Source organism: Trematosphaeria pertusa (assembly GCF_010094035.1).
Source record: "Trematosphaeria pertusa strain CBS 122368 unplaced genomic scaffold BU26scaffold_15, whole genome shotgun sequence".
In the NCBI taxonomy this organism is placed as follows: Eukaryota; Fungi; Ascomycota; class Dothideomycetes; order Pleosporales; family Trematosphaeriaceae; genus Trematosphaeria; species Trematosphaeria pertusa.
Window position 1 is genome coordinate 1,002,165 of NW_022987226.1, and position 25,736 is coordinate 1,027,900.

A 25,736-nucleotide genomic window follows, 5' to 3' on the forward strand; every position below is an offset into this window, starting at 1 on the left:
TGCATGGGACATACAGCTGTTCACCGCTCGGGCTTCGACGTTGGGGTTGGTTGAACTAAAGACGCAAGAGCGCGAGAAGGGCAAGTAGCAGATATCAACTGTTTTTCCAATTTAAGCACTTTTATCTGATGAGCGTTCTCGCAGAGCCCCTCCAGCGGCGCCACTTCCTATTCCATGCCCACCCAAATCCGAATCCGAATACCTGATATCAGCCAAGTTACAGCCAGCGGCTCAGCGATATCCTCACACTATCGTACAGAATACCTCGCCCATCACCTAGACACCAGATCACTGAAACTCCCGACTGATATCCCGACATCCCCCGGACCCGAATGCAGCGCGAGCAGCGAACAAAACCTTCTAGGTATACGCCACGAGAAGAAGAAGAGAGGAGGGATATAACTAAACAATGTAAGAAGAGAATCGCGCGGGGAAGGTGGTCATCAATATCGTGTGCCGCAAATATCCCAATTTTGTTGCGACTTAGTACCCGCCGAAGAGGTCGTCGAGCTCGTCTAGCTCGATGTTCTCCGGGCTCTTCATCTCCGACCAGCTCCATTCGATGTCCTCAGTCTCGATCTTAGCTACAGTCTTGGGCATGGGTGGTGGCGGCATCTCGATGTTGAGAGTTGGCTTCAGCATCGGGCTACTCGAGACGAAGTCCGGCTGGAAGCTGGAGACATGGTCCATCTGCCCAAAGAGAGCCGCTGCCGTCTCTGAGTTCTTGCGCGCAGCACTCTCCTCCGTCTCTTCGACCTCGGGTATGTCTTCCATGGTGACGTCGGTGCTCTGGGTCGCCTCAGTCGAAGAGGACCGCTCGCGCTCGGCTTCCTGGCTCTTCCTCTGCTGCTGCAAGAATGACGCAGTCTGGGTGAACTCGCGCTCGTCTCTTTCTAAGGGCGGCGACTGGGCTCGTCGGTTGTGTGCGATGTTGTGGGTCGCTGGGTCATGGGTGCGGTTTGAGAACGGGTCGCTACCGTCATCGAAGTCGGAGAGATCCAGCTCCGGTGAGGGGGACCTCACGTCTCGTGAGCGCGCATCCATGTCTTCCTCTTCAGACGTAGCCGACGACAGCGACGGCGAAATAATGCGCGCCGCAGCTGGAGCATTGCCTGCATCCTCAGGAATTGGCTGGTGCGGGCAGGTGGAGAGGAAGTAGTACACGCGCTTCGGGTGGGTGCCGACAAGCTTCTTGTCGAGCGGGCATGGCGACAGCGCAGTCCAGTTGCGTTTGAGATACGTGGCAAGCCGCGACGAGATTATTGCAGCTGGGTTGGCGGAGCTATGGCGCATCAGCATGCGCAACGCGGAGCTAGGGGTAGAGCTGGGGCTGGGGCTGGAGCTGGAGCTGGAGCTCGGCACGTACCTTTCAACAATTGGGATTGTGGGCGACAGGACGGTCGCCAGTTCTTTGAGCAGGTGGGGTCGGTTGCCCGTCTTCTCCAGCTGCTCTATGACGCCGACGACAATTACGTCGTCGATGCCTTGGGTGTCGACCTTTGTCTGGCCGGACTCTCCGCCGGGCGACGGTGGCGGCGTGTCCGCCACACGGCCGGAGCTCTTCGGGCGCTCGTCGAAGCGCAGCGTCGCAGGCCGCGGCGGCGATGCGGGCGTGGATGCGTTGGAGTTGGAGTGCGACCGTTTTTGTTTCTTCGCGACGTGCTGACCGTTCGCGGACGAGGGCGGTGAGCGTGCGGATCGCGGCGCGCCGGGCAGGGCTATGCCCAGCGACGGCAGCGACAGCGATTTCTTCCGCGTCTGCATGGTATCGCGGCGGCGTGGTCGCAGAGGTCGTGGGAATGCGAGAGAGGCGTCTCCCCGGCGAGAGAGGAATTGCTGCGGCTGGCAGAGGGGATGAGGAAGTTGTTGTTGCGCCGTGAGAATGCCAGGGTCGACGATTGGTCGCGGAATGCAGCTGCTGCAGCCTTTACCTGAAGCGTTACCGCTGGTCTATGCAAGGTAGCGTGCGACACTTCTGCCTGCGCGCCAGCCTGCAGAGATGACTGATGACTGCTTGTGTGCCCGCTGCAATTTGGGGGAGGCAGGACGTGTGCTGGAGCTGACCGGGCCCAGCCGCCGCTTCCCTTGTCAAAGGATGGAGTCGCCGCCTCCTGAGTACGTCAACTGCGTCACGGCGCTCGCTGCAGCACGGCGGAGCAAGTCACAACAGCGCCCAAGGGATGCAAGGCACGCCCGACGAGAGGCCCTGGGGGAGTTTGATGGGGGAGGGGGGTGTGGTGTGAGAGAGGGATGGATGAGGGACGTGGTGGAGCACTGGTGAAGGAAGAGGGCCTAGTAGAGCCAGGCGGCCGTGCGCAGTAGTTGGATGTATCCAGGGATCACCTCTTTCGGGCAGACGCAAGATACGATAGCATGCTACTTTTATTAGACGCCATCTCGCTGCTGTCGCCCAGGGGCTGACCTCCACGACACGGCCTATGAACAGCGACGTGGCTGGCCGAGTGTTGCACGAGAGCCCTCAAAAAGCAAGACCCCAAAGCAGCACGGAGAAATCCCCTTCGACGTCTCCCCACCATTAACGACCCCTGGCCGTCGCATCGTTTTCACCATGGAATTTTGCCTTCCCCTCACCTGCCTGGAGGTACGTACCCACGGTTTTCGGAACTGCATGCCGACCAACGAAATCTATCCCTAGCAGATGCGCGCTTCTCCCATGGGAGCACTTCTCATCCGTCTCTCTTGACCCCCTGTGAAGAGCATTTCGTCGGAATCCATCAGCCCATATTGCAGATATGGAGATCCCCCTCTGCTGCCTCCACATTGGCGAGGCTGACGCCCGCAGCGCCCAATTCTAGCCACGCCGGCAAGCGATGGAGGTCATGATCTGATGGTGTTGCATATCATCGTGCTCCATGTTGCATGGACCCCCTGTCTCATACATCACCCTAGCGATTTAGCCTCAACGCTGTGCCGGATTTTTTCGAAGGCGGTGAGCTAACTTTTTTGTGAATTTTTCTCTCCGTCTGGCCTCGGCATCGCGAAACTTGGATTATACGACGGCGACGGTCGATATCGGCGAACTTTCACGAAAAGCTTCAGCGCGCAGTGCGGACATGCGATGCGCCTCTCTCACCACTGCGCGATCCACGCATGCGAAACGGCTCTGTCGTCGCGCCTCGTTCTGGAAAGCTGCTGGGATGCATGTTTCACGAGCCGGCGCCGCCCATCGCTGCTCGGTGTGGACAACGCACGCGACGCGCCCGTGATTGGCTAGGGGAACTGCCCGTCTTTCCCCAATCGGATGGCCCGCATTACACAAGGCGTCTGCTTGCATCGTCACTTTTTGTGGGGTGGGAAAGTGTCGCGCGAGGCTAGCAAAGCTAGCAAACACTCCGGATGCGCTCCGGCATGCCCCAGCCGAATGCTGCGCGCGCGCTGTACACCGGTATGGTTCAAGAAACTCGAAGCCACGGTGCTTCTGTTTGCTTGTCGAGGGTGGGCCATGCATGTCAGCTAGGAGCTACTACATCCGGAACTCGACATATATTACAAGTCGTGAGCTCATGATGCAAGATATCAGATGTTCGAGCCGCGCTGTGGCTGCCGTCAGACGCCCAACAGGAATTTATCTGGGATCCTGATTGACCATTTTGTATGTTAGATTCCCCGATTGAGACGTGACCCCTCCATCGGGTGCCGAGAGCTGTCGCCGAATATCCCCTTGGTACCGACGATTTCTTGTTTCGAGAGAGGAGTACTCGCGGTATATTCGGTTTCCCCGGAAACTTGCTTCCAGGATGCGCTTGGCATGGAGGCTTTCCAACATCACCTCCATAGACCCCACCACGGCTTCTGTGTAACCGGGGATTCGGGCGGCACGAGAGGCTTCTCGTTAATAGTTGCCTCCACTCGATTCCTGCGCATCCCTTTCCGCGGCCTCAGCTCAACCCACCACGTTGTGCCGAAGTTGTATCTCTTGATCTGAACCACCTCTAGTCCGCTCTCTTCCACAATCCTCCCGATGTCTTTGTTCCACCAACAGCCATGCTCATGGGCGTGTGCGGGTGCGGTCTTGTCCAGGAGACTGTCCAGCCACTCATAATGCGACCTGCCGTGTTCTAGGAGCAGTATCTGGCCGCCATCCTCCTTAGTGGCGGCTTCCAAACTGTGCAGCAGCTTCACGGGTTCCGGCGTCGAGCACAGGCCCATAGTCTGAAATACCGTATCGTATCCGTCCTGTGCGCCGTACGGAGGCGTGATCGGGTCGAGAGCGGACTGGTGTTTGAAGAAGACCCGGTTAAAGAATTCTGGATGTGTGTCCTTCCACTTCCGCTTTGCGACGGCCAGCATAGGCGCGCTAGAATCCAGCAGCGTCACCGTTGCGCACTGCTTCGTAGGGTAATACTTGATGTTCCTGCCGGTGCCGACAGCGACTTCTAGAACGTGGCCCCTGACTTTCTTGGTGATCTCTTTTCGTCTTCTGGTGAGAAGCAACATCATCTCCGCCAGGTCGACTTTCTCATCATACCCTTCGGCCTCCTTGTCGAATCGATCTGATAGATCGGATGGGATGTCTTCCAGATTCGGCGGGTCGCGGGTGAGCGATATGTACAGCTGCACGCCATACACTCCCATCGCAAATGCAGCCAGCCCGCAGACGAAGACGGGCCATTGCCTCCACCTTCGCACCATCATTGTGTGCGTAGGCGATTTCCTATCTTCTTCGGACAGGCGTCTGACATCCTTCAGTCCGGGTCTTTCGGCCCATACTCGCCGCACACCCGAAAGAGGGTCTTCTTTAGCTGGCGGCGCTGGGAGTTCTGTCGCAGCTGGCTTCGCTTGCGTTGGTCTCGATTGCAGAGGTCTGTACGGCAGTGGTTGCGGGCGCGACGGCGGTTTGGGAGGTTTCGGGGGAACAGATCTCGGCACTCTCGGGAACTTGGGCATGTCGATGCAATTGAGCCTTGGCTAACGAGCGACGTGGTGTGCAATTGGTGTTGTTAATGCAGCGACGTGAAGCTTTTGCGCGAGTCCGTGCTTCCGTGGCCCAAGCTCAAGCTCAGATACCGAACTTGTGGCCCGCGAAAAGCCGACGCTTGTCAAAATTCCGCCCTTCGACGATATCGGACCATCTCCACAGCTTTGTCGTAGATAAGCGCACACAGGTAGGCACCAGTTCTTCAATTTCCTTGTCTTCAGCCTCGTCGCGTTCTTCCTCCCCATTCTCTTTGAGCATAGCAATGGCATCAATGGCCCCTGAGATCCCTTCGTCTATCCTCATCGTCGGAAGCGGAGTCTTTGGGCTCTCGACCGCATGGGCGCTCTGCAATAATCCGCAGTTCAAGGACACCTCAATCACACTCGTAGATCGACAGCCGTTCCCCACGCCGGACGGCTCCAGTGTAAGCGCGGCTTCTCTTCCTCTTCGTCCGATCTGAAGCCCCCCAACCGCTAGTTTCTCAATGGACGCCGGTACAAGACTTGAACCCGCTTAGACAAGAAGTTAAGAGCTTTAGATCGACACGTCTCGGATAATACGACCCGACTATGCTGCCGCGCCATACACACGCCTCGCTTCCATATCCCAACAGCGTTGGCGGACCGACTTCGCTCCGGAACACTATCACCAAACTGGCCTGTGTGTCACTGCCTCCGGCCCTGAACAGAGATATGTTTCTGAGTCTCTAGCCAATGTACAAGCCCTCGGGGTTGACAATGTCGAAGTTCTGGGCACCGCCGAAGACATTAGAAAAGCATGTGGGTTGGAAGGCAAGGGTGACGAGGGCTGCGGGAGCACAGGGTATGTCAACTGGAGCTCCGGCTGGGCAAATGCAGAAGGTGCTATGGGATGGCTCCGAGAAAAGGTGGAAAGACTGAACAGGGTCAATTTTGTGGTTGGAACCGTGAAGAAGCTCATAATCGACAACAACACGAACACCGTTTCTGGCGCCAGACTGAGCGATTCTTCCGAATTGACAGCCGATCTCACATTACTCGCAGCAGGAGCATGGACCTCCGCGCTCATCGACCTCCGCGGTATTTGCAAGGCTACCGGCCAAGCGCTGTGCTACATGCCCATATCCCCCTCCGAAGAGGCCACGCTCTCACAACGGCCAACAATTCTTAACCTTTCAACCGGTCTTTTTATGATACCACCTTCTCAACGTTTACTAAAGATAGCTAGGCACGGCTATGGCTACGTGAATCCCACCACGATTCCGCATCCCGAGTCTCCCGATCCGAACGACACGATAACGGTTTCGCTCCCCTTCACGCATGTTGATGATCCCTCTCAAGCCGTTCCTCGCGAAGGTCAGCGTGAATGCCGGGAATTCCTTGCATCAATCCATCCTTCGCTTAGCACGCCGTCGCGGCCATTTACAAAGAGCAAGATCTGCTGGTATACAGACACCCGGGACGGGGATTTCCTCATCTCGTATCATCCCAAGTATAAGGGATTATTCGTGGCAACCGGCGGCTCAGGGCACGCCTTCAAATTCCTCCCAGTAATTGGGGAGAGCATCTTGGAGTGCATAATGGGGAGGACGCCGGAAGATTTCAAGGGCAGGTGGGAGTGGCCGGCTGAAAGAGCGCCAGAGGAGTTGTGGAAAGGAGACGGGAGCCGTGGCGGACCAGTGGGCATGGTGTTGAGCGAGGAGACGGCAAAAGAACAGATGGCGACAAGCAAATTATGAGCACAGTGCAGCTCAAAGGATGAAAGCTCCGGGCTGGACCTTTTCGAGGGCTGGATAAGGGGACGTCGCCCAGCATATCTGATTGTGGGTATCTAATGCTAAGTCAGACCCCCATTACTCCTACGCTCCAGAGTCGAATCTAATACTACAAAAGATCCCCTCAAGAGGCCGCTACTGTGTGCTCTGACTCTCTATCCTGATTCTGCTTTTCTCCGCCGCCACCGCCGCAAGCGATTCAAGCGACCCACTGCCCAGCAACATAAACACCTCGATCTCAGCCATGATCTCCCTAGCAAACCAATTCTTAAAATCGATCGCCACAAGCGAGTCGATCCCGTAAGAGTGCGCCGGCTTCCCTACATCAATATCGCCCTCCGCAAAGCCCAACACCTGGGCAACCTTCACCGCGAACCACCGAGTGACTAGCGCCGCAGCCTCGTGTTGCAACTCTGTATTCTTCAAAGCCGCCGCCCGGTCTTCAATCTCGGCCTCTTTGTCCCGGGAGACTGATGTTTGGGTGTTGCCTATTTCGGGGGTCCGTGAAATACATCGGCGGCACTATGGCCAATTAGAAAATATAATATTGAGCTCCAACGGACGCGCCGTAATGCAGGCCCAGAGTAGCCCAGCTGCCTAACACCGCTACGGCGCAATGAGTCCCACAATACGGCTATGCCAAATTCGGAGCCAAGCGAGGCAGTGCCGGGAGCCGAAGGAGCCCGTCAGCAACGTTGGGAGGTATATAACTCCTCTTTTCGACGTAACAAAACCCGCTCCACTCTTACCTTACTCACAGCCCGCCATCTTAACACCCCTTTCAACGTCATCCCCCGTTTCCAGCATGGCTGCCACCAAGCCCACTATTGTCCTTATTCATGGCGGCTGGCACGTCCCCGCTACCTACTCCAAACTCGCGGAAGCCCTCAGATCCTCCGGCTACGAAGTCCATGTGCCCCGTCTCGCTTCAGTGAACGAGACTCGGCCTCCAAACGCCGATCTTTCCACGGACACAGCTCTTATTCGATCGTACGTCGAGAACCTCGTCCAAGCTGGCCGCGATGTGGTTGCCATCATGCACTCATACGGCGGCCAAGTAGGCACGAACGCTCTGCACGGCTTGAGCGCGGAAATCCGCAGCAAGGAAGGGAAAACAGGCGGCATCACCCAGCTTGTCTACATGTGCGCGTTTGCCCTGCCGGAAGGTGGCTCCATGGTTGGCAAAGTCAAGGAATTCGGTCACGAGCATCTCCTTCCGCTGGCATTCGATTTCGCCGACGATAACACGGTTCTGCATCGAGATCCTAAGACGCTCCTTGTCGGAGAAGCCCCCGGCCTGGACGACGGCGAGATTGAGGCCTACGTCAATTCGCACGTGCGCTGGAACGGGACGTGCATGTACCAGGAAGTGTCGCACTGCGCGTGGAGGGAAGCGCCCGTTAATTATATCTACACTACCCTGGATATGACTGTGCCACTTGACTACCAGAAATCCATGGTCGAGAAGATGCAGGAGCAGGGAAGGGAGGTGCAGACGTTCCAGCTGGAGACCGGGCACTGTCCGAATCTCACTGCGACGGCGCAAGTGGTGGATGTGGTGAAGAAGATCGCGGGCTAAGTAGGCAGACCAGGCACCGGGGCGGGGTGATGTGCAGGCGAGGAGGATTTGTTCGATTCGAGCCAGCTATACGGTTGCTGCAGTCTGAAGGACAATGTCGTAAGCTTCAACAAGATCTCCGGGTGCATCCTCTTTCACATCCCACGTCTTCAAGGTTACGTTCGAGGGCAACCATTCTGCGGGCGGCGCGGCGTTTAACGAGATGTCCAGCCTGTCCAATTCGACGGATTCGGGAACTCGTGCATCTATTTCTGTGAGCCAGATGCTGTCACACGTCAGTCGTCCATCCTATGGGTAGGAGGCGAAGCACTAACGCATTGCCTGTGCCACATCCGCAATACGCAGCCGGCCCTCTCCGGTCGTAATCGGAACATTAGGATGGGTAAGATATCCAAATAATTCAACCCACAGGTAGTGTTGTAGGTTTATGCTGGTTTTTCAAAGGATTAGCCTGTCATATGACGCTAGTACCGTGATAAGACGACCCTCGAGACAGACAAAGGCCGAACGCCAGTAATACTAGCTAGTGACTGGGCTTGCTCCCTTGGCATCTCAATCTGCGAGAGAGACTGATGCACTTTACTTAGTTTGTAGTACATCCAACCTACTAGCTATCATCTAATCGCCATCAATCGGTAGCTACGCCCCAGCGACTATGTTCCCTTCTATTCCCGCCATCCTTAAGTCTTTCCACTCACCGCACTTTCAGCCTCCTCAATGGACTGCCCAACGATCTTCACGTCTAGACCGATACCTTGTTCGTCACTACCCCTACCCTCCCACTTCGCATACAAGCCTTTTGGCAGCATCTGCTTCCCTCCCAATTTGTGAAAGACCAATTTGTCTCTATTGGCATCATACTTCAGTATAGCTCTCCCGCCACTCTCCCTCACGATATCGCGAATCTTCCCAATCAGGCCGGCCAACATCCTGAGGTCCTTCTGGTTCTGGTCTTCCCAAGCCTTGACCTGGACCGCCACATCTTCCACTTTGGGGACCGCAAACACGCCCTTAGTGTGGTACGCACGGACGAGCTTGGGCGTCTGTGAAACCCAGAGCTGTGATACAACGTCCTCGAAAGCAAGCGGTCTGTGTGCGACGCGCGTTTTAACCTCGAGGGTTGAGGGGAGCGGAACCGCTTGGCCTTCCTTCCGGATTACGAGTTTGAAGCCGGCGGGATAGGTCTTCCCAGGATTGCTGCTTTCAGGAGATAGCGACAGGGAGTCTAGGACGCTGGAGAGGTCGTCGACTTCCGAGGCTTGGGTGCCGGCGGGTTGCAGGCTGGGCTGTGTGCCCGCGACGCCAACGTATCCGTCCGTCTCATGACGGACAATGAATTTCAGGCCCCCAAAGCGATACGATATAATTCTGTGGTGTCCAGTACTCCCGCTGACTTGACGGCTAGTGCACTTCTTCTCGAACGAGTGGCCATAACCTCTGAACTCGTTCGGACCAATGTATTCCTCCGTTTTGGTCTCCTCGCGGCAGAAGATGGCGGTGTTGTTCGTGACCTCGACGTGGATGGTGAAGTCTTCCCGTTTGTAACTGCTCCAGCGAGGGTTTACAATGCCAAGGAGCTTGCGGATGTTATTCCGGTCGGTCACGACGTCGATAGAGGCGATGTCGAAGGATGGATGCGAGACGTACAACGCGCGGAAGAGTGGTTCGAGAGGGCTGTCTGGGTGTCGCGCGGCGTTTTGAGCAATATAGATGTGGCCAGTGTCCTTTCCCAATCGGAAGGGGCCGTTGGGAGGGGACCATAGGTCTGGACTGCCAGGGACAGCGATGGTGGGTGTGGCTCTCGGCGCTTCGATCCAGTTGTAGGATGCGAGGTGCTGAACGTCAGTGATTGATGCTGAAGCTGGAGAATTGAGGTCTTTGAGGCCTAAACGCGAGATTTCAGCTATGAGGTTATTTGCCATGATTGCGGTTGGCTTGTAGTCTACGGAACGTAGAACACGGTAACAGGCCTCAAGCTGTGCGTTGTAGATCCTCTGGAAGGATGAAACTTTTAATTTGTGTATTTGCCGTGCAAACAGATTCCCGATAGGCAGCTGCGTCTCTCTATCACTTCAACTTCACCGGAACTCCAGCCTTACCCCGCGTTGCCTCTATGTGGCAACGTGACCCCGATTCTTTCAGCCTTCGGCAACGCCCATTGGATCTGCCTCCTTCAACAAACGCTGTGTAACGGTCCTCGCCACTGCTATCTGATCAGCCCCAACCAAGTTAGCATATGTAGGACAAGACCAACTTTTGAGTTTTCTTAGCTCCTGCGGATTAGCCCCCACGCAATTGGTAAGAGAGTTCCTGTGATCATTCGTTCGGTGCGTAGGGGCTTTGAGCAGAAGTCGAGAAGAAAGGCAAACGTAGATACGCAAGCCTCCACGCAGTTGTCGAGCCGACCATCCACCTGTACATTCCGCACACCAACCTCGCGGAATGTACAACCATCTTAATACTATGGCGAGAACAGCCGCATGTAGTAATCCTCGCAGCTGGGAACTAGTGTAAACTAGACGCTATGGTTCTTCATCACAGTCACCAAATTATCGTTGCTAGCGCTAAAGCATAACACTGTGTTGGCAGGTTGGAGATTGCTTGGTGTTAGCAGTTTGCCCCCGCTGGAACATTCCGGCCCGAGCTGCGCGTACCTAAGCGGCTGGATGTTCTTTGCTCGGGCAAGCTCGTATCGCATGAGCTTGTGAGGAAGCCGCCAAGATTTCTACGGATTTATGCATACAATAGATGCAGGTGCATAGCTACAGCACTCTACCCCACATCGTGATATCGGATCGTCTTTTGAAGAACAGCTAGGTCAATTATATGTTATAGCCTTTAGACGCAGGACCAAGGAGTGCTTCAATGGGATGCCGGAATCTCGGCGATGGCACACACGTATGATGTCTAATTGAAGCTTACTAACCGCAGTCCATATCCCGCAATCGGCTAGCCCACCTGCAGCCCTGCGCATTTCCAGCACGCATCTCCAGCTGACTTTTCACAAGTATCTCTTTTCCTCTCCCCTCAATCATCGCTCCTCAAAACCAAAATGCCGCCCTCAAAACACGCGCGCCGCGTAAGAGTCTCCGACATCGCGGCGTGGGAACGCTCAGTCTACACCTACCTAACCACGCTCTGCGACACGCCGCCTCTCCAGTACGCACACTCCACTCTCTTCCCGTATCAATACTCACGTGCCGCAGGCTCAAGAAGCGAAATAGAACCAGACACAGCCTCTCGAATCTCTCGCTCCCCCCAGACCTTGAAGCCCCCCCATCCCATCACTTCTGGGCTCTTTTCTACGGCAAATTGCCCCGTGAACTGCGCGACCTGGTCTACGAATTCATCATCGGATACACGGACAGCGTCTACGTCATCGAGCCTCCAGACGGTATCTTCCGCTACGACCCGTCCCGCTCGGTCGCCTGCTGCCGCTTTTCGCTTCTCGGGCGCGCGTCGCCGTTTCCCTCCGCCGCCGCGGGAGGAGAAGACGGTGACGACGATGGCGATGACGCCGCGGCGCAGATGCGGAACGCCGCGCTCTTGGAGCTGACCTCGCTGTTCTTCGCGACCAACGCTTTCTACGTGCGCTACCGGTACAGCGCGCTCATGGTCGACTTTCTCACCACGGCCTTCGTGGGCGTTGGCTGCGTGCCCGTGCAGCACCTGCGCAGCCTGCACATTCTGCTCGCGCCGCCCGAGACGGCGGAAGAGTCGAGCTGGTGCGACGACGCCGAGTTCGAATGGAACAAGCTTTTTCCGCGGCCGGTGAACGCGAAGTGCGTCATGTATCGGGAGGATCTGGAGGCGGAATTCGAGCGGGTGAAGGAGGCGACGAGGGAGGCGGAGATTGACTTGTGCGTTTGCGTGGAGGATGCGAAGCCGCCTTGGTCGGGGGAGGATGAGGGGAGGGGCGTGAGGGAGTGGTTTGAGGGGTGGTGGATGGTGTGCGTGGAGAGGAAGAGGGAGTTTACTGTTATGACGATTTGAGACTAGTAGAAACTCCAGCCAACTAGTAGCGCCAATAGAATGGCCAATCCTAGCGTCTCGCCCATACTCCTGACACCCATGCTCTTCTTGGGCGGTCCCTCGAAACCTGGATACTGCTCCTTACAATCGGCGTAAAACTGACCCCACTCGTCCAAATTGGCCGCATAGATGAATTCTTTCGTCTCTTTGCATGACGTACCGTCAGCGGCCGGGCCACAGCAGCACGGCATGCCAGCGCTGTCCTCGTTGCCGACCCAGTTCGTATTACTGCCGACGTCGCAGACGGGAATAGTCCATGTGCCCTGGAATGCGACGCCTTGGTCGAAGGCCGAAGTTGTGTTGCTGGTGCCGAGGGATGCTTCGATGCGGGTGGCATAGGAGGAGAGTGTGTAATTCAAACCTTGGGCGGAATAGGAGTGCAGACTGCTGGCGGTGATGTCCTATTCCTCATGGATTAGCGTTGGAGTAGAAAACAAGAACAAAGACATAGCGTGGCGTAGGGCTAAGTTACCGATGCGTTTATGTTGAATGTCGAGTTTCCCAGGGCGTCGAGGCCGGGAGGTATTGCGTAGTTCCCGTCCTTGTCTAGGCTGTAGAGACAGCATGCGCGGCCATCTTCGCTGTAGACGGAGCGATCCGTGCATGGTACGCTGCCGTTGGCGCACATAATGAACTGGCGTGTAGAAGCGTTTGGGCTCCTATACCATCATTAGCCCAAATCTAATGGTTTCTATAGAGATGTGAGCGACTGACTTCCACTGCTCGTTCACTACGTTAGAAACAAGAGTCTGAAAGTAGAGCCTCTGTATATCGGTCTCCTGGATGTCATAGCTTAGGGTGAATCGACCGCCGCCGAAATAGTCACTGGCTTGTGTCAGGGATGTCTATCTGGGAGTTTAGCAGGGCTTACACAATAGTCTTTCCAGAAGAATCCGCCTTTCCCTCAAATAGAGTTGCAGACCATCTGTCCAAACCTTCCGTGGTATTGAATGTGAGATCCTTGAGCACCACACCAAGTTCTTGCATGGTGCCGAGATAGAACACCCTACACTCGTCAGCGGAGCAATCTCGATCAGGGGCGAATGCCATACTCAGGGTTGTTCGAAGGAGGAGCAATAGTACCCAGTCCCCCATTAACAAATGCCGCAGCACTCCCGCTTACTGCTGACCAAACGGGCAGCCTAGCGGGATTCAGGGGAAGCGGTAAAATGGAGAACACGGTCGTGACCAGCGCACCGATCCAGGGCCATATGGGCTTCTTAGTGGGCTTGGGTTCGAAATGGAAGAAATCGCTTGTCATCTGTCCGATTACGAGGCTCAGGTCGGATTTGCCAGCGTCGATGCCGCTCTACCGCAGGGGTCAGGTAGTCCTCATCTTTCCTGGGGTCGCAGTCTTACATGTATGATGTTGAGAAAGGTGTTCATTTGCAGAATGCTAATGGACACGAAGTACGCCCACTTTTCGCCGCCTGAACTCTGAAACGCTGTTGCCGTGTTATCAAATATATACCCAACTATGGAGTCGAGGTCTTGTATATACCATTGCAGTCTGGGACTGTGCACGTTCCTATGTGTCCAATGCCGCACTTCTGTCCGTGCTGTCCAGTCAGTGTGGAGATGTACTGGACGAATGATGTATCACCAGCCCAATTACCCTCAGCATCTCTGAGTCTCTGGTCCACCTCTTCCAAATCCCAGTTCTCGGGCGATGGCATCCAGGACTGATCGTTACATGGTAGTATCGTCGGAGAAGAGATTGAGCTCGGTTCTATGAATGATGGCTGTGTGATTGTTGCAGTTGGGTCCGCTGAATCCTGCGCCGTGGGTGTGCTGGTGGCCGACGCGGTGGCAGATGTAGACCAGGCACCAAGCGCAATCCCGCTTGGTCTGATATCATACACATGGCCATTGGCGATCCAGAATCCGTGGTTGTTCTCACAACAGAGCGTGTTTTCATAGCCACAGCAGTAGCTTCCATCCTCGCAGACGGTAATGATGACATCCCCACTGTTGCTATTAACGCCTTCTTCTGTCCTGCTATCAGCCTATGCAATTGCTTCCCACTGAAAGCACGGGCCCAAACCTTCTCCACTCGCGCAGAGCTTCAAGCACTGTGGACTCTCCCAGGTAGGATCTGTGCAGCTCTCACGCCAGATATAGGATCCGTCTGGTTGGAAGCACAGGTCGTCGTCTCGGCATTCGTTGATGTAATAATCTCGATCAAGCGCGCAGCACATACTGGGACGGTCTGGGTGGCATGGTTGGTAAGCTGAGGGTATTAGCGTGCCATTGGGTGAATAGCACGAGGCTGCGTGGGCAGACGATATCAGATGAGCGATGTTTAAAGCTGTTAGCAGCACGATTGGCGTCGTCTGACCTGCGCTAGGCATCATAGTAATAATTGGAGGTAAACCAGGCGAACCGACGGTCTTCGAAGATAAGAAAAACTTGCGCGAGCCCAGCGTAGAGAAAAGTCCGTAGTATATCCTTCTATTGTCATCACGCCGTGGTGGGACCACCTAGGTTGACATTTATGAGGCGTTTTGTGGCTTTTCTTCAGCTCAGAGAGCCTCGTTCTCACCTAGAATGAAGGGTTCAGCCTCGCGACATCAGGCTCGTCAGTGTTTGGTGTGGATTGACGAAACGTTCTGGCGTCTCGTAAGTGGGAATTGACCGAGGCTTAGGAAGTCAACCGAGGGTGGTTCATCCCAAGGCTGACATTGCGGGAGCAAATGGTGTGTGAAAGAGACGACTGAAGGCTGTGGCGGGTCTTGAGGCATTTGCTCGCTTGAAGATACTGAGAACGTCTGCGCCAAGGATCTGATTCTGTGGCGTATGTCGCGTGTGCGCCATCGTAAGAACGTGGTGTGCCCGCGCCGCATCAGGCTCTTCGAGGAGAGGCATGGTGTCGATCTGGGGAATGACCGTCCTTCCGTATATGGCCGGATGATGGACAATGTAGTTGTTGAGGAACGAAACGCTAAGCCTCTCTGGTCCAGTTACGTCAATCCTCAATGCCACAGTGGCTGTGCGCCCAACCGCGCAGTGCTGCAAAGTTCGGAGTGATAAAAGGAAAATTCAAACAAACGATGGTTTGCCTCTCCATCATTTTCGATTCCCGGAGTCCTTCGTCCAAGTGCTACCGTCCACCCTTACTCTCCCTCTCCCGGTGTTGCATTCTCCGGATATAACGACGCACGTAACAGCCACCCTGGAGGCCTTCACAGGTGGGTACAATGGCACGATGTCGTGTAGACGAGAGATCAGACCGCCTTTGCACGAGTTCTTGGGCTGCGGAAACGCGAGACGTTCTTCTGGACTCCAGCCACTCAGACGCCTAGCTTCTCCCACATTCTCTACATGAACCCGGTTTTCAGCCTTCTAGTCGACATCCGGCACGGGAAGACCCTCAAGGATCTTCATACGATCCCTTCCCAGAGCCTTCATAGCCTTCATCGCCTCCGCATCCCTCAACTTCTTCGTATCTTCGTCCGTGACGAGCACAAAATCGTACGTAAGCAGTTTCGAGCCCTCTTTGATATCGTACTTCTTCGCCTGCTCAGCATTTACCGTGCCGAGGTCCACGATGAGCGACTCCTTGACTCCAAATACCGCATCAGATGTCTCATACGGGTCGCCTCGGAGATAGAGTGCGCTGGAAATCCATTAGTGTTCGCTTCTGGTCTTGGGGAAGGGAGGCGCGTACGTGATCAAATGATCAAAGCCCTCCTTCTCAAACATAAAATGCATGTGACTCGGCCTCCATGGGTGCCGTTTTAGCTTCTCCAGCATAACCCCCACAGGCCCGTCATTCGGGATTCGATACGGCACCGGCACGATCGCCTTATACCAAAACACTCCCTGGTCATCACTCCTCAACACCGCCCTCCCATCTGGTTTTTCGCCACTATAATCCTCATATTGCACGTCATACACGCCCTTGCTATCCGTCTCCCAAACGTCGATCTTCGCGCCGGGGATGGGCTCGCCGGTTGTGGACTTTACGGTGCAAAGACAGAGGAGCGGTTCGCCGTCGGGGTCGGCGGAGATATTAGTGCCCGCGGATTTATCTTGGGCGTCGTGCGTATGATAGGGGCCGAGGACGGTGCCTTCGGTGCTGGCGGGCGGTTTGGGGTGGTCAATGGAGTCGACGAGAAGGGAGAGGCCGAGGGTGTCGGAGAGGAGGATGAACTCCTAAACGAGGAGCTAGTAGTTAGCATGACATCTTCCCCCGGTGTGCGATTAATGGCAGAAAGGATATGAGAGAAAAGACGTACTTGTCGCACATCGGTGCATTTCTTCCCCACAGCAGTCAAGAACTCTATTCCCGCCATCCACTCCTTCGTACTCAATCGCGTCTCGCGCGCGAAATCGTGCATATGCGAGACTAGTCTTTCGAGGACATACTTGAGCCGTGCATCATCGGCTTGCGAGTTGATGCGGTGCACATTCTCAGTTATGTTGTCGATGGTAAGATCTTTAAGGATAGGGACATCGACTTTCGGTTTCGATCCTGTCGTGTTGGAAGCGTCGGGGTCGACGCTGAAGGACATGGCTGGTGCTCCGCAATGACGCGTGCGGCGACAGCAGGATATTCAATCTGAGGTAGAAGTAAATGTGAAGAGAAATGAAAGACAAGTCCCAACGGCTGCAGCTCGAAAGCTCTTCTAATGAAGCGTCCTAAACGATTAGCAATTGATGTTGAAAGATGGCGGGCGCATTCCGCAGCTCCTAGAGTTCGATCTCCAATTGCTGACATGATCAGGATCTACGATCGCTCATAGGTTCACTGGCGTGGAAATGAAGGTCTAACGGGTCGTGCTACCCCGCTTGTGGTTGCGAAGAGATGAGGTCGGAGGGGCGCTCGGTAACTGATGTGGGGCATTCCAAGGTTGACATCCGATAACTATCCACGTGACGCAGAGCTGGGAGCTGCAAACCTACCTAGATACGTTATGGCCATTTTGCGGTAGTATAGCACTTCAAAATCAGCAGGTTTGCCGCAGGTGTTTTGAGCTTATCAAGACATGAGGAGGTCTGGAAGAATAGTAGAAGCAGGTGCAACTCGCAACAGCCGACCTTGCCTGGACAGTATCATTAGGGAGATGCCGACGCGCATGGAATGCGGCCTGATGGTTAGTATCCGTGGGCTTTCGGACGGGACGGCCCGATGAAGGAGCCTCACACGTATAACGTTCATGGCCAGGAGACGCCCGAGACGTAAGGATCCTGCAAGGGAACCATGAATCGAGCGGTTGGGGCCCAATAGATGTGTTCTTCCATCTTCTGTGCAGGCACTGCACCCTGACCTTCATTCCCCAGATGGAAGGTGATGGGAAGGATGGGCTGGCGCAACATGGTAGTACCCATAGTTTGGGCCCCGGGGCGTGCCGATGTTTAAGGCGTGTTGGCGCGCGGGCTACTGTTCGGATTATGTGGCGGCAGAAGCTCCACCCATGCATCCGTAGTCGATATACGTGCATCTGCAGCGGATGCTCCTCGGTCATTTGTTGAGTCTGAGATGAAGAGCGTCTCCTGGGGATGAATGGGGCGGTGGAAAACGCGGGAAAGGGACCAAGCGTCCAGTAAATCTGCGCACTTGTGGGGAACCAGGCAGGTAGAGCCAGGGGTGCTACGAGCGTTTCGATGGGAGAAAGGCAGGGCGAACGGTACGCCGCAGAAGCGGCCTGTACTCCTCTCGCAGTTGTCTTCGGCGTACAACATCCGCATCGACATCATGCATCCTGCGTGCAATTAGCCTGAACTGCAGGAGGTAGCGCTGCTGCAGGAACAACGCAAGCAATGCATGCACACGGCGCTAAGCTCCTAATCATCCATATTGCCATCGAGCTATTCGTAGTTCTGACCGTGTGCGCCCAGCTTCCTCTTACCCATCCGAGGAAGAAAAGCACTGAAGCACGCGCAATCATGCGCATACTTCAAATAAACCGGCCCGAACCCAAGAAACCACCATCCGTTACCGCCGTGAAGCCCATTAATGAAAGAAGTCAGGAAAATGGGAATCTTGTGAAGAGAGGAAAACCGTGGCGAATGTGAAGCGCCTTGTCCAGAGCGAGACAGCAGGAGCCGAGTTTCCGCGGTGATATCAGAAAGGATTAGTGACTCAAGGTCGTGTAATCTTTAACGGCCGAGTTGCGATATCGTAGCCGGCAGCGCAATCAAGTCGTAGAAGTGTCGATAATTAAGCAGCGTTCTTAGGGTTCTGGGAACTCTTCTTCCACTGTACGACGCGTCAGCCTTATACTGGAGAGAGCGGAATCGGGAGAAGGCCGAAAGACGCGGGTGGCCTTGAGCGCACGGCTCGAGAAGAAAGAGAAATGATGGGAAACATATCACCAGTCGATCAGGTTGACGCGCGGGATGATGCGCAACCTAACAACCGATGCGCTGACTTACGTCTTCTCCAAGTTTCTTCTGCTGGTCCTTGAACTCCAAGCTCTTGTACTTGGGGCGGTGTTCCTTGACTGTAGGTCAAAGTTAGCGTTGATTCAGCGTTGTGGCCGTTCTGACTCGGGAGGCAGTAGTGATGAACGCGTCGCGACGTGATTTGGACGCGTTTTCGCCGGTAACGGAAAAATTCCACTCACAAAAGGCTTGCATCTTTGCCATTGCTGCCCTCGCGTTGGCCTTCCTGCCGCCTTTTGGCCTGCCAGCTTTCTTGACTCCGGCGCCGTTCGCCGCTTTGGCCTTGGGCGCAGCGGTCTTGGTGGTAGCTGGGGCCATAGTGATTATCGTGTAATTAGATAGTAGAAGCTTTGGCTGAGTCGGCGCGAGATGTTGGTGGTCGAGATGGAGTATGAGTGATGGAAGAAGTGATGAGAACGTCGAGGTAAAGTTGGAGGGCGAGGTCAAGTTATGACAACAACCGGAAGGCACGCTAGTCCAACCCAAGCTAGCTCCGTCTATTTGCTTTACCACATCTGTTGTCAGGAGTAGTTTGTGTACGGATATGCACGCGTGTCTTACAGGCCGCAGATGCGGGGATGCGTGATTGGCGCTCTGCATTGCGGCTGAAACATGATAGCGGCACCGTACCTGCGATCTGCTGTAGCCGTGCTAACATTAGACGAACAGGCATGTTTTGAGTATAGCAGAGACGCAGGAAGTGCATCCTGCAAAGACCATGTTTAAGGAATAGGATGCACGTAGACAGTGAGCCCGACATACGCGAGGGCACTGGTAGCTTGCACTGCGAACCTGGATGCCATGAGTCCGAAGCGTTTCCTTGGAAGCGGCGATTTCATGCGGACCTTGGCACAGGTCAGATAACATGGAAGACCTAAATGAAGACATGGGACATGGTAAGAAGGATGAGACAAAGGCCGAGAGTAGAGACAGAGAGAAGGATCGCCTGGCGCATCGAGGAAGATAACAGCGGTTTTTATTCCGTCCCAGGCCTCACAATCTTTCGATCTTCCAAACGGCCTCGGACTTTCCAGAGATATAGAAAAGGCGAGCTCTAATAGAATGCCCCATTCGCTACACCGCGGCTCTGTGCGTTTCGGAGAAGAGGCGTATGACCTTCCTTGGTTTCGTGACGCGAGAGCATAGTTTGCATGTAGCCAGATTCTTGAACCAGATCGTTCTACTCCACTCCGAGTTGCATATGTGTCGTCTTACTGCTGCGCCGCGGCAGCCTTCGCCTCGTCGCTCCCAACGGGCACAAGCTTGCCAACAACGAGGTATTTCTCCAAGAAGCGCTCTTCCCAGCCCTGCAGAGCCTCCATCTGCTCTGCGTTCAGATCCTTCAGATCGTCCAGCGGGCCGTCCAAATCCTTGGTCAGCATGTCCTCATCGAAGCTGCCGCACGCAAGACCTCGGCTGGCGTCGCGTCCAGCGAAGTTGGCATACGGACCACTCGGACCGTAAAAGTTTCTCCCGGACGTGACATCAAAGATCCGTCCGCGCACAGCGAGGTATACCGGCATGCCATTCAGGCCATTGTAGGGGAAGAGCTCCGGCGGGGTAAATGTGCGGAAGACGGTGGGCGGCGGGGCACGCGGGAGGACTTGCGGCTTTGCGGGCTTGAGGCGGAGGTACACCAGGAAGACGAAGAGGGCGAGGAGGATCAGGTTGATGGGCGTGACGGGAGAGGCCCTATGGAGCTGTTAGACGACGGGGGTCCATGGAGGTAGAGCTTCAGCAGCTTACGCCTGGGCAGCGGGCGGAGGAGATGATGCTAGCTATTCTTAGCAGAGGCTCACGCAGAAGACGACAGGAAACACTCTTTTCCACTCACAGTCTGCCATTGCGGACACCAAGGGAAATTAAGTGCGTAGAGGACGGACTTGGGCTGTCGGGAGAGTGCGAGGTGAGGCGAGGCCCGTGGCGGCGGGGTGGGGATGATGCAACCCCGAGCGCTGACAACACCACCGCTGACGGCCGACTAGCGACGCATACAGCCCGAATCTTTACCACGGCAGCAGTTAGTCAGCTCGCATTTCCCTTTCGCATCTGCACCCCTGAACACGCGACGATAGGGGGAGGCTGTAGCCAGGCGTGAAAGGAGCTGCGCTGCCAAATCACCAGCTGGGCCCTTTCTGGGCGCGGAAATTCATGCGCCATATCGCTGCCCAGCGCACCTCAAAAGCCCTCTCACCACCAGCAGCGCCGACTGACCTGACCCTCACATTGTCTGCTTCCTCGATAAATACCCGTCGCATCGCGAGAGCGGGCCTGCCTGACGCGAATCACCCAGAGCGGCACTGCGCGCGCCAACCACTCTGAAACCGCCGACTTTTTCCCTGAAACACAGCAAGCGATTCATTTCGGTCGCCCAGGCAGCCTCTCATTCGTCGACTCACGCCCAAGAGCTGGACTGAGGAAACATATTTTGGCCAGCTTCGTCGAACCGTTGCAGACGCTCTCGAGTCTCTCCGACCGTGTACCGCCCAGCGGCCGCGATCCAAGTGAGCACGAGAGCACGAGAGCACCTGCTGCGCCTCAAAGCGCACTCGCGGTCCCGGCTTTCGCGTCCCGAGTAAACCGCCCTGAGCCTCACCTTCGCCATCGCGCATGCCCTAGCTGCGTGTGCTTCTTTGACCTCACCCGCTGCTTCTGTGTACCTAAACAGCAACAGCAACATCAACCTCAACACCGGAACTCTGCACTTTCCCTGCTAATATTGTAATCGGTACGTATACATCTGCTTGCTCGCTTTCTGCTTCCTGTCGTCACCTTCATCCACCCCGAGTACCGGACTGCCATCCGTGTATTCTTGGGCCTGCATCGCACTCCTGTCTATTCTTCCTCAGCTCCAAGTATCCGCATCCGGACCTCCACCGCGCCAAACATCACCACCCGCGAGTCGGACCGACCGTCCTATCATGACTCTCCCGCAGCCCGGATATGTTAGGCCAGCTTCCGTCGCGTTGCCCAAGCCCCGGAAGCGGACGCTCACAGGACTCCTGGTTCTTGCCTTTTTCATACCTCCGCTCGCTTTGTACCTCGATGGCGCATCCGGCATTTGCGTCATCGTCAATCTCGTTGTATGGGGCATCATCTTCTTTCCGGCCGGAATCATTCACGCCTTCGTCTACCTTCTACGGTCGCAGGAAAGGCGCAATATGTCACGACCCATGCGGTACCGGCTGTGGGCCCGGAGCGCTGAGGGCACGAGGCCACTGGAAGAGGCGCCGAAATCTCCAGCGCTGTTGTTTGAGCGCGAAGAGTCAAGGGCACTCACAGCACACCCTTCATATGCCTCTCCAACTGGGCCAGAGGACAATCCATTCAAAGACCCGATTGCATAACTCCACTCTTTTCAGTGCGTGGAGTATTGATGCGGACCTCATGTGAATTCCAAATTTCGCTAACTCGCGTTTCATGCAGGCTTAATCATGTGGAAACGTTTGCAGGGACACGTGCGGGAGAAAGAGAAGCAAATAGGCAACCCGGTGCTTCTTGAAACGACTTACGACGAAGACCAACTCAGGCACATTCCCAATGTCGCCGACGCCCAAAATGCCAATTATCAGCCTAATGCTTCCTCAGCCCCGCAAGGCTAGTAAGTCACTTCTTCCCCCCGCTCCTCGCGGTCATTAACTTGAGCCAGCGACTCTCTCTCACCGCAATATCCACGCGACTATAGAGTGTCGGAAGTGCCTACGGTATCGTCTATGTACTCGCAGCCCTCGCCTGAATTGAGGTACAACTACAATCCCACGGCTGCAAGGCGCTCCAACTTCGACGACGTATCGCCGCCTAGTTCGCCCGAACCCGACCGGCAGCAACAGGAGGACTCAGATCTACCCAAAAGATTTCGCTCAATGCGCGATGTATCTCCCGTCGACGAAAACCGGGGTCGAGCCGATCCCTCGTCTCGGGGCGCGAGCAACATTCCCGTTCTCCGTAAAGCGCCGCCCGGTCTGACTAACCAACAACCCACTTCGACGCAAAAGTTCTGGGGAGGAAAAGTCGCGCCTAACAGCAAAGTCCGCTGGGATGAGTACTCTGGTGAACCGACGTCCGGTAACGCGGGGAAGGCGGGTTCTGTCAGTCCAGGGACTTACGCCAAAGTCGCCCTTTCTCCACCATCGTCCGAGCGGCGCGAGATGGGCTATCACGTGTCGGTGACTGGACCGGATGCCACCCCAAGAAGGCAACAATCCCTCGCCGAACGAGCGGGCCGTCTCGGTACGAAGCCGCCAGCAGTCGACACAAGACCGCGCGAGCCTTGGAGTCGCGCGATTGGACGCGCCGAAATCGTGAGGCCCTTCAAAGACCAGCCCTCGGACAAGCCTCTGAACTTTGTGCGGAAGTCGGAACCTAAAAAAGCGCAGGGGTCCGAACACGATGCGGCAAGCTCGCCTACGACTACCGTTAAACGCGTTCCCGCTGCAGCTGACACCTCACCCGTCGCAGACTCCCCGGACGAGTTTGACATGCATGAGGACCCCATTAAGCCCATCGTCCCGCTCAAAGTTGGGAGAAACTCACCGCCACGGAGTCTGGCTTCACCCACCTCTCCGCATAATCCGGGTAATCAAGCGCCTTATTCGTACCCTAGCCCGATCACACCAACAAACAAACATCACCCGCTTTCGCCCGTGTATGAAAACGGCAGGCCGCAGGGAGAGCCAACGCAAGCGCACGCGACCCCATCAAACAAGAAAGTAGCGAGGAAGTCGATCGAGGGTACCCCAGGGTCGACCGGTAGCCGGGACAACGGGCCATCGAGTCGCTTCTCGTGGACGACGTACAACACAAACACCACATACCAGCAATCCCCGCCACCATCACCGCCGCCTCCGTTACCGACGTCCAGAGTCCCAACCGAGCCCATCTCTGCCGCTTCTTCGATCCTCAACCGCAAGCGCCCCGTTGCTGTCGCCGATCGAATTCCCTCCCGCAAACCCGTTGCCGCAACCTCCGCCGCAACCTCCGCGCGCACAACCATGATCTCTGACCCGCCCTCCCCACGGCCAGACTCGACCTTCTCCACAAGCACGCAAAAAGCTCTTCCGCGTCCACCGACCGAGCTCGCCGCCGCCGACCACGTCGAGATCCTAGAATCACAGATGGCAGATCTGCGCATACGGCGCTCCAACGTCTACCGCCTGCTCAGGGACCTCAACAACATGGCGCCGCCGAATCCAATGGTCACGGACTTCAAGAAGATGAGGCTAGTAGAGCAGCGGAAGAAGGATTTCGAAGACGAGCTGGCGGAGATCAAGCGCGAGGAGCACGACGTGGGGCTCAAATTGCACCGCGCGTGGAGGAAGAGGGAGAAGGCTGATCCTGGGAGTGAGAGTGCGATCTGGATAAGGCGGGTGACGCGGTGACGAGCCTGCGGATGCTGCGGACGCGTTGGCTGCATCTGCGCTGCATGGCTTTGTCTGCAGGTTGGAGCAGGTCCTCCTGAATGGTGCGACTATGGGCGGTCTCTTTCTTTTCCGTGCATTTGAGGGGCGTGTGGGCATCTAGCAAGGCGATGGGGCTCCGGGTGGAGGTGATCCATACCTTCTTTCTTCCCTTTCATTTTTTTCTTAAGTGTCGATCCCCGTCTCCGATAAGATACCTCATTTCCTTTCTTACCCTTCTTCAATTCAATTTGATTCCACCCTTTCAAAATTGCAGTTGAGATATCGTGCTGTTATGGACATCGGACCCATGTGTCTGGAGCCAGATGACGGCCTTATCGTTACGAATGCGGTAGTAGGCTTTGAAATGCATGGTTTGTATGGTGTCTGATAAGGATTTGACGTTTCGGGGGGCTCGTAGAGCGACGATAGATGCTATTCATGGATATGGGGAGCCGTCCTTATCTTAGCGGATCGCGCCAGCTCAGGACGCAGCGCCGGGGCATGAAATCTGAAGCAGTCCCGACTCCAATGCGCACACGAGCAAGCTGGTCAATAGTAGGCATGGATTAGCCCTGGGAACAGGATGTGATACTGTGCTGGTGGCTGAGTGTCGTGCATAGACCTATGATGAGGGCTCCGCGGAGGCAAGCCTCGCAAAGGGCCAGAGTCGATCTAGTAGTGAATTTACGCCCGTAGTAGCCAGCCTCCAGGGGCCGATGGCCACGCAGATCCGAGCATGTGTTTCCAGCGCAAAAGCTGACGCGAGAATATGAGTCGTAGGAGATAGTGAGGTGGTACTTTCTCTGTTATGCTCGGAGGTGATCGACGATGCGGAGGGCGACGCTGACGGAGGGCTAATCTAATGCGGTAAGGGCGAATGATAGATGGATTTGTGGCGCTGCGGTTGGACCGTTCGCGCGGGTTCTGGGTTCCTGTCGTGAGGCGTGTTGTGCGAAGGGGGAGACGGGATAGTGGAGGAGGGGTTGGGGTTTGAATGATCGAATCATTGAGTGACTAGGCGCAAGGGCATGTTCTCTGAGCCTGAGCTCGTGGGAGAAAACAAGGATGGCGGGGAAGGGGTGTGGACTTAGCACGTCCTTTCATCAGCATAGAAGAGTCGAACGAACAGCACGCGGTTCTTCCCAATTCAAACGATCTCTCTTCGGCCCGACCAAAGCCACCTGCGCCAGCAACGCTCCTAAATCCTCCTCCAGATGTGCAAGAGGCAAACTCTACGCATCCACAAACTCATACACACGCCCCTCTGCCTCGGATGTAGTCCTTCACGCTGCATCCTCATAGGTCCCACCCCGCCGGTGCTCGGTTGCTCGCCTCCTAGCGCAAGCCATACGCGGAGACGCAGATCCTAGGGATTGACATTGGATGAGCAGGCACGGGACGACGTATGCGAGGCTATACCTGTGTATGGCATGCTGCATGCATACCGGAGTGGCTTGCACCAATCTCTTGCCCATGCGGATAGGGACCGGAGAAAGGGAAAGCAAGGCTGCCATGTTCGGGCGAGGCGAGGCGACTAATCCAGTAGTCCGCCGAAAACCTGATATAACTAATGCCGACGATGCCGGCGCATCGGCGCGCTCTTTCGACAATCGGCGATACGTTTGTTTCGCGGATGCAGGAGCGTTT

The 25,736-nt window shown here is 55.7% G+C and overlaps 14 protein-coding genes across 14 annotated transcripts; 5 read left to right on the top strand and 9 right to left on the bottom strand.

The window, feature by feature from the left end:
- Positions 1 to 483: 483 nt before the first annotated feature.
- BU26DRAFT_533813 (uncharacterized protein) lies at positions 484 to 1,764 on the bottom strand (the record flags this gene model as incomplete). The annotated part of the gene is made up of 2 exons (XM_033831180.1): positions 484 to 1,282; positions 1,367 to 1,764. The coding sequence occupies 2 exons, from the start codon at positions 1,762 to 1,764 to the stop codon at positions 484 to 486; spliced, it is 1,197 nt and encodes a 398-aa protein (XP_033679383.1).
- A 1,246-nt stretch (positions 1,765 to 3,010) lies between these two features.
- BU26DRAFT_509286 (uncharacterized protein) lies at positions 3,011 to 3,469 on the bottom strand (the record flags this gene model as incomplete). Its single annotated transcript, XM_033827135.1, has 1 exon — positions 3,011 to 3,469. One exon carries the CDS (start codon positions 3,467 to 3,469, stop codon positions 3,011 to 3,013), a length of 459 nt encoding a protein of 152 aa, XP_033679384.1.
- Positions 3,470 to 3,786: 317 nt separating this feature from the next.
- BU26DRAFT_509287 (S-adenosyl-L-methionine-dependent methyltransferase) lies at positions 3,787 to 4,908 on the bottom strand (the record flags this gene model as incomplete). Its single annotated transcript, XM_033827136.1, has 1 exon — positions 3,787 to 4,908. One exon carries the CDS (start codon positions 4,906 to 4,908, stop codon positions 3,787 to 3,789), a length of 1,122 nt encoding a protein of 373 aa, XP_033679385.1.
- Positions 4,909 to 5,201: 293 nt separating this feature from the next.
- On the top strand, positions 5,202 to 6,656 carry BU26DRAFT_435281 (FAD dependent oxidoreductase; the record flags this gene model as incomplete). Its single annotated transcript, XM_033824121.1, has 2 exons — positions 5,202 to 5,363; positions 5,478 to 6,656. 2 exons carry the CDS (start codon positions 5,202 to 5,204, stop codon positions 6,654 to 6,656), a joined length of 1,341 nt encoding a protein of 446 aa, XP_033679386.1.
- Positions 6,657 to 7,497: 841 nt separating this feature from the next.
- BU26DRAFT_533816 (alpha/beta-hydrolase) lies at positions 7,498 to 8,271 on the top strand (the record flags this gene model as incomplete). The annotated part of the gene is made up of 1 exon (XM_033831181.1): positions 7,498 to 8,271. One exon carries the CDS (start codon positions 7,498 to 7,500, stop codon positions 8,269 to 8,271), a length of 774 nt encoding a protein of 257 aa, XP_033679387.1.
- Positions 8,272 to 8,304: 33 nt separating this feature from the next.
- Positions 8,305 to 8,798, bottom strand: BU26DRAFT_99947 (uncharacterized protein). Its single transcript, XM_033836584.1, has 2 exons — positions 8,593 to 8,798; positions 8,305 to 8,545 (listed from the first exon to the last, which is right to left on the bottom strand). The coding sequence occupies exons 1-2, from the start codon at positions 8,643 to 8,645 to the stop codon at positions 8,338 to 8,340; spliced, it is 261 nt and encodes an 86-aa protein (XP_033679388.1). The 5' UTR covers positions 8,646 to 8,798; the 3' UTR covers positions 8,305 to 8,337.
- BU26DRAFT_523041 (uncharacterized protein) lies at positions 8,798 to 10,317 on the bottom strand. The gene has a single exon (XM_033829947.1). It carries the CDS (start codon positions 10,191 to 10,193, stop codon positions 8,952 to 8,954), a length of 1,242 nt encoding a protein of 413 aa, XP_033679389.1. The 5' UTR covers positions 10,194 to 10,317; the 3' UTR covers positions 8,798 to 8,951.
- A 933-nt stretch (positions 10,318 to 11,250) lies between these two features.
- Positions 11,251 to 12,264, top strand: BU26DRAFT_608817 (uncharacterized protein; the record flags this gene model as incomplete). The annotated part of the gene is made up of 2 exons (XM_033835882.1): positions 11,251 to 11,430; positions 11,478 to 12,264. The coding sequence occupies exons 1-2, from the start codon at positions 11,324 to 11,326 to the stop codon at positions 12,262 to 12,264; spliced, it is 894 nt and encodes a 297-aa protein (XP_033679390.1). The 5' UTR covers positions 11,251 to 11,323.
- On the bottom strand, positions 12,165 to 14,812 carry BU26DRAFT_100128 (uncharacterized protein). The gene is made up of 8 exons (XM_033819289.1): positions 14,348 to 14,812; positions 13,805 to 14,293; positions 13,663 to 13,748; positions 13,356 to 13,612; positions 13,175 to 13,309; positions 13,018 to 13,128; positions 12,776 to 12,962; positions 12,165 to 12,704 (listed from the first exon to the last, which is right to left on the bottom strand). Exons 1-8 carry the CDS (start codon positions 14,655 to 14,657, stop codon positions 12,267 to 12,269), a joined length of 2,013 nt encoding a protein of 670 aa, XP_033679391.1. The 5' UTR covers positions 14,658 to 14,812; the 3' UTR covers positions 12,165 to 12,266.
- A 430-nt stretch (positions 14,813 to 15,242) lies between these two features.
- Positions 15,243 to 17,178, bottom strand: BU26DRAFT_608819 (aromatic compound dioxygenase). Its single transcript, XM_033835883.1, has 3 exons — positions 16,542 to 17,178; positions 15,971 to 16,458; positions 15,243 to 15,919 (listed from the first exon to the last, which is right to left on the bottom strand). The coding sequence occupies exons 1-3, from the start codon at positions 16,815 to 16,817 to the stop codon at positions 15,646 to 15,648; spliced, it is 1,038 nt and encodes a 345-aa protein (XP_033679392.1). The 5' UTR covers positions 16,818 to 17,178; the 3' UTR covers positions 15,243 to 15,645.
- Positions 17,179 to 18,466: 1,288 nt separating this feature from the next.
- Positions 18,467 to 19,008, bottom strand: BU26DRAFT_569372 (uncharacterized protein; the record flags this gene model as incomplete). Its single annotated transcript, XM_033833877.1, has 3 exons — positions 18,467 to 18,505; positions 18,682 to 18,749; positions 18,873 to 19,008. The coding sequence occupies 3 exons, from the start codon at positions 19,006 to 19,008 to the stop codon at positions 18,467 to 18,469; spliced, it is 243 nt and encodes an 80-aa protein (XP_033679393.1).
- Positions 19,009 to 19,901: 893 nt separating this feature from the next.
- On the bottom strand, positions 19,902 to 20,534 carry BU26DRAFT_509292 (cytochrome b5; the record flags this gene model as incomplete). The annotated part of the gene is made up of 3 exons (XM_033827137.1): positions 19,902 to 20,382; positions 20,437 to 20,464; positions 20,525 to 20,534. The coding sequence occupies 3 exons, from the start codon at positions 20,532 to 20,534 to the stop codon at positions 19,902 to 19,904; spliced, it is 519 nt and encodes a 172-aa protein (XP_033679394.1).
- A 1,077-nt stretch (positions 20,535 to 21,611) lies between these two features.
- BU26DRAFT_569374 (uncharacterized protein) lies at positions 21,612 to 22,037 on the top strand (the record flags this gene model as incomplete). The annotated part of the gene is made up of 1 exon (XM_033833878.1): positions 21,612 to 22,037. The coding sequence occupies one exon, from the start codon at positions 21,612 to 21,614 to the stop codon at positions 22,035 to 22,037; it is 426 nt and encodes a 141-aa protein (XP_033679395.1).
- An 87-nt stretch (positions 22,038 to 22,124) lies between these two features.
- BU26DRAFT_569375 (uncharacterized protein) lies at positions 22,125 to 24,068 on the top strand (the record flags this gene model as incomplete). Its single annotated transcript, XM_033833879.1, has 2 exons — positions 22,125 to 22,291; positions 22,340 to 24,068. 2 exons carry the CDS (start codon positions 22,125 to 22,127, stop codon positions 24,066 to 24,068), a joined length of 1,896 nt encoding a protein of 631 aa, XP_033679396.1.
- Positions 24,069 to 25,736: the final 1,668 nt, after the last annotated feature.

Bases quoted from the DNA above. Each gene is read 5' to 3' on its own strand.
- BU26DRAFT_99947 (XM_033836584.1), bottom strand. From the start codon at position 8,645: ATGTTCCGATTACGACCGGAGAGGGCCGGCTGCGTATTGCGGATGTGG. The intron at 8,546-8,592 runs GCAATGCGTTAG...TGGACGACTGAC, and splicing joins GTATTGCGGATGTGGCACAG to GTGTGACAGCATCTGGCTCA.
- BU26DRAFT_523041 (XM_033829947.1), bottom strand. From the start codon at position 10,193: ATGGCAAATAACCTCATAGCTGAAATCTCGCGTTTAGGCCTCAAAGAC.
- BU26DRAFT_100128 (XM_033819289.1), bottom strand. From the start codon at position 14,657: ATGATGCCTAGCGCAGGTCAGACGACGCCAATCGTGCTGCTAACAGCT. The intron at 13,613-13,662 runs GTAAGACTGCGA...CCCCTGCGGTAG, and splicing joins CCTTTCTCAACATCATACAT to AGCGGCATCGACGCTGGCAA. The intron at 12,705-12,775 runs GTAACTTAGCCC...CATGAGGAATAG, and splicing joins CATTCAACATAAACGCATCG to GACATCACCGCCAGCAGTCT.
- BU26DRAFT_608819 (XM_033835883.1), bottom strand. From the start codon at position 16,817: ATGTCCTTCAGCGTCGACCCCGACGCTTCCAACACGACAGGATCGAAA. The intron at 16,459-16,541 runs GTACGTCTTTTC...CTCCTCGTTTAG, and splicing joins AATGCACCGATGTGCGACAA to GAGTTCATCCTCCTCTCCGA. The intron at 15,920-15,970 runs GTACGCGCCTCC...ATGGATTTCCAG, and splicing joins GGCTTTGATCATTTGATCAC to CGCACTCTATCTCCGAGGCG.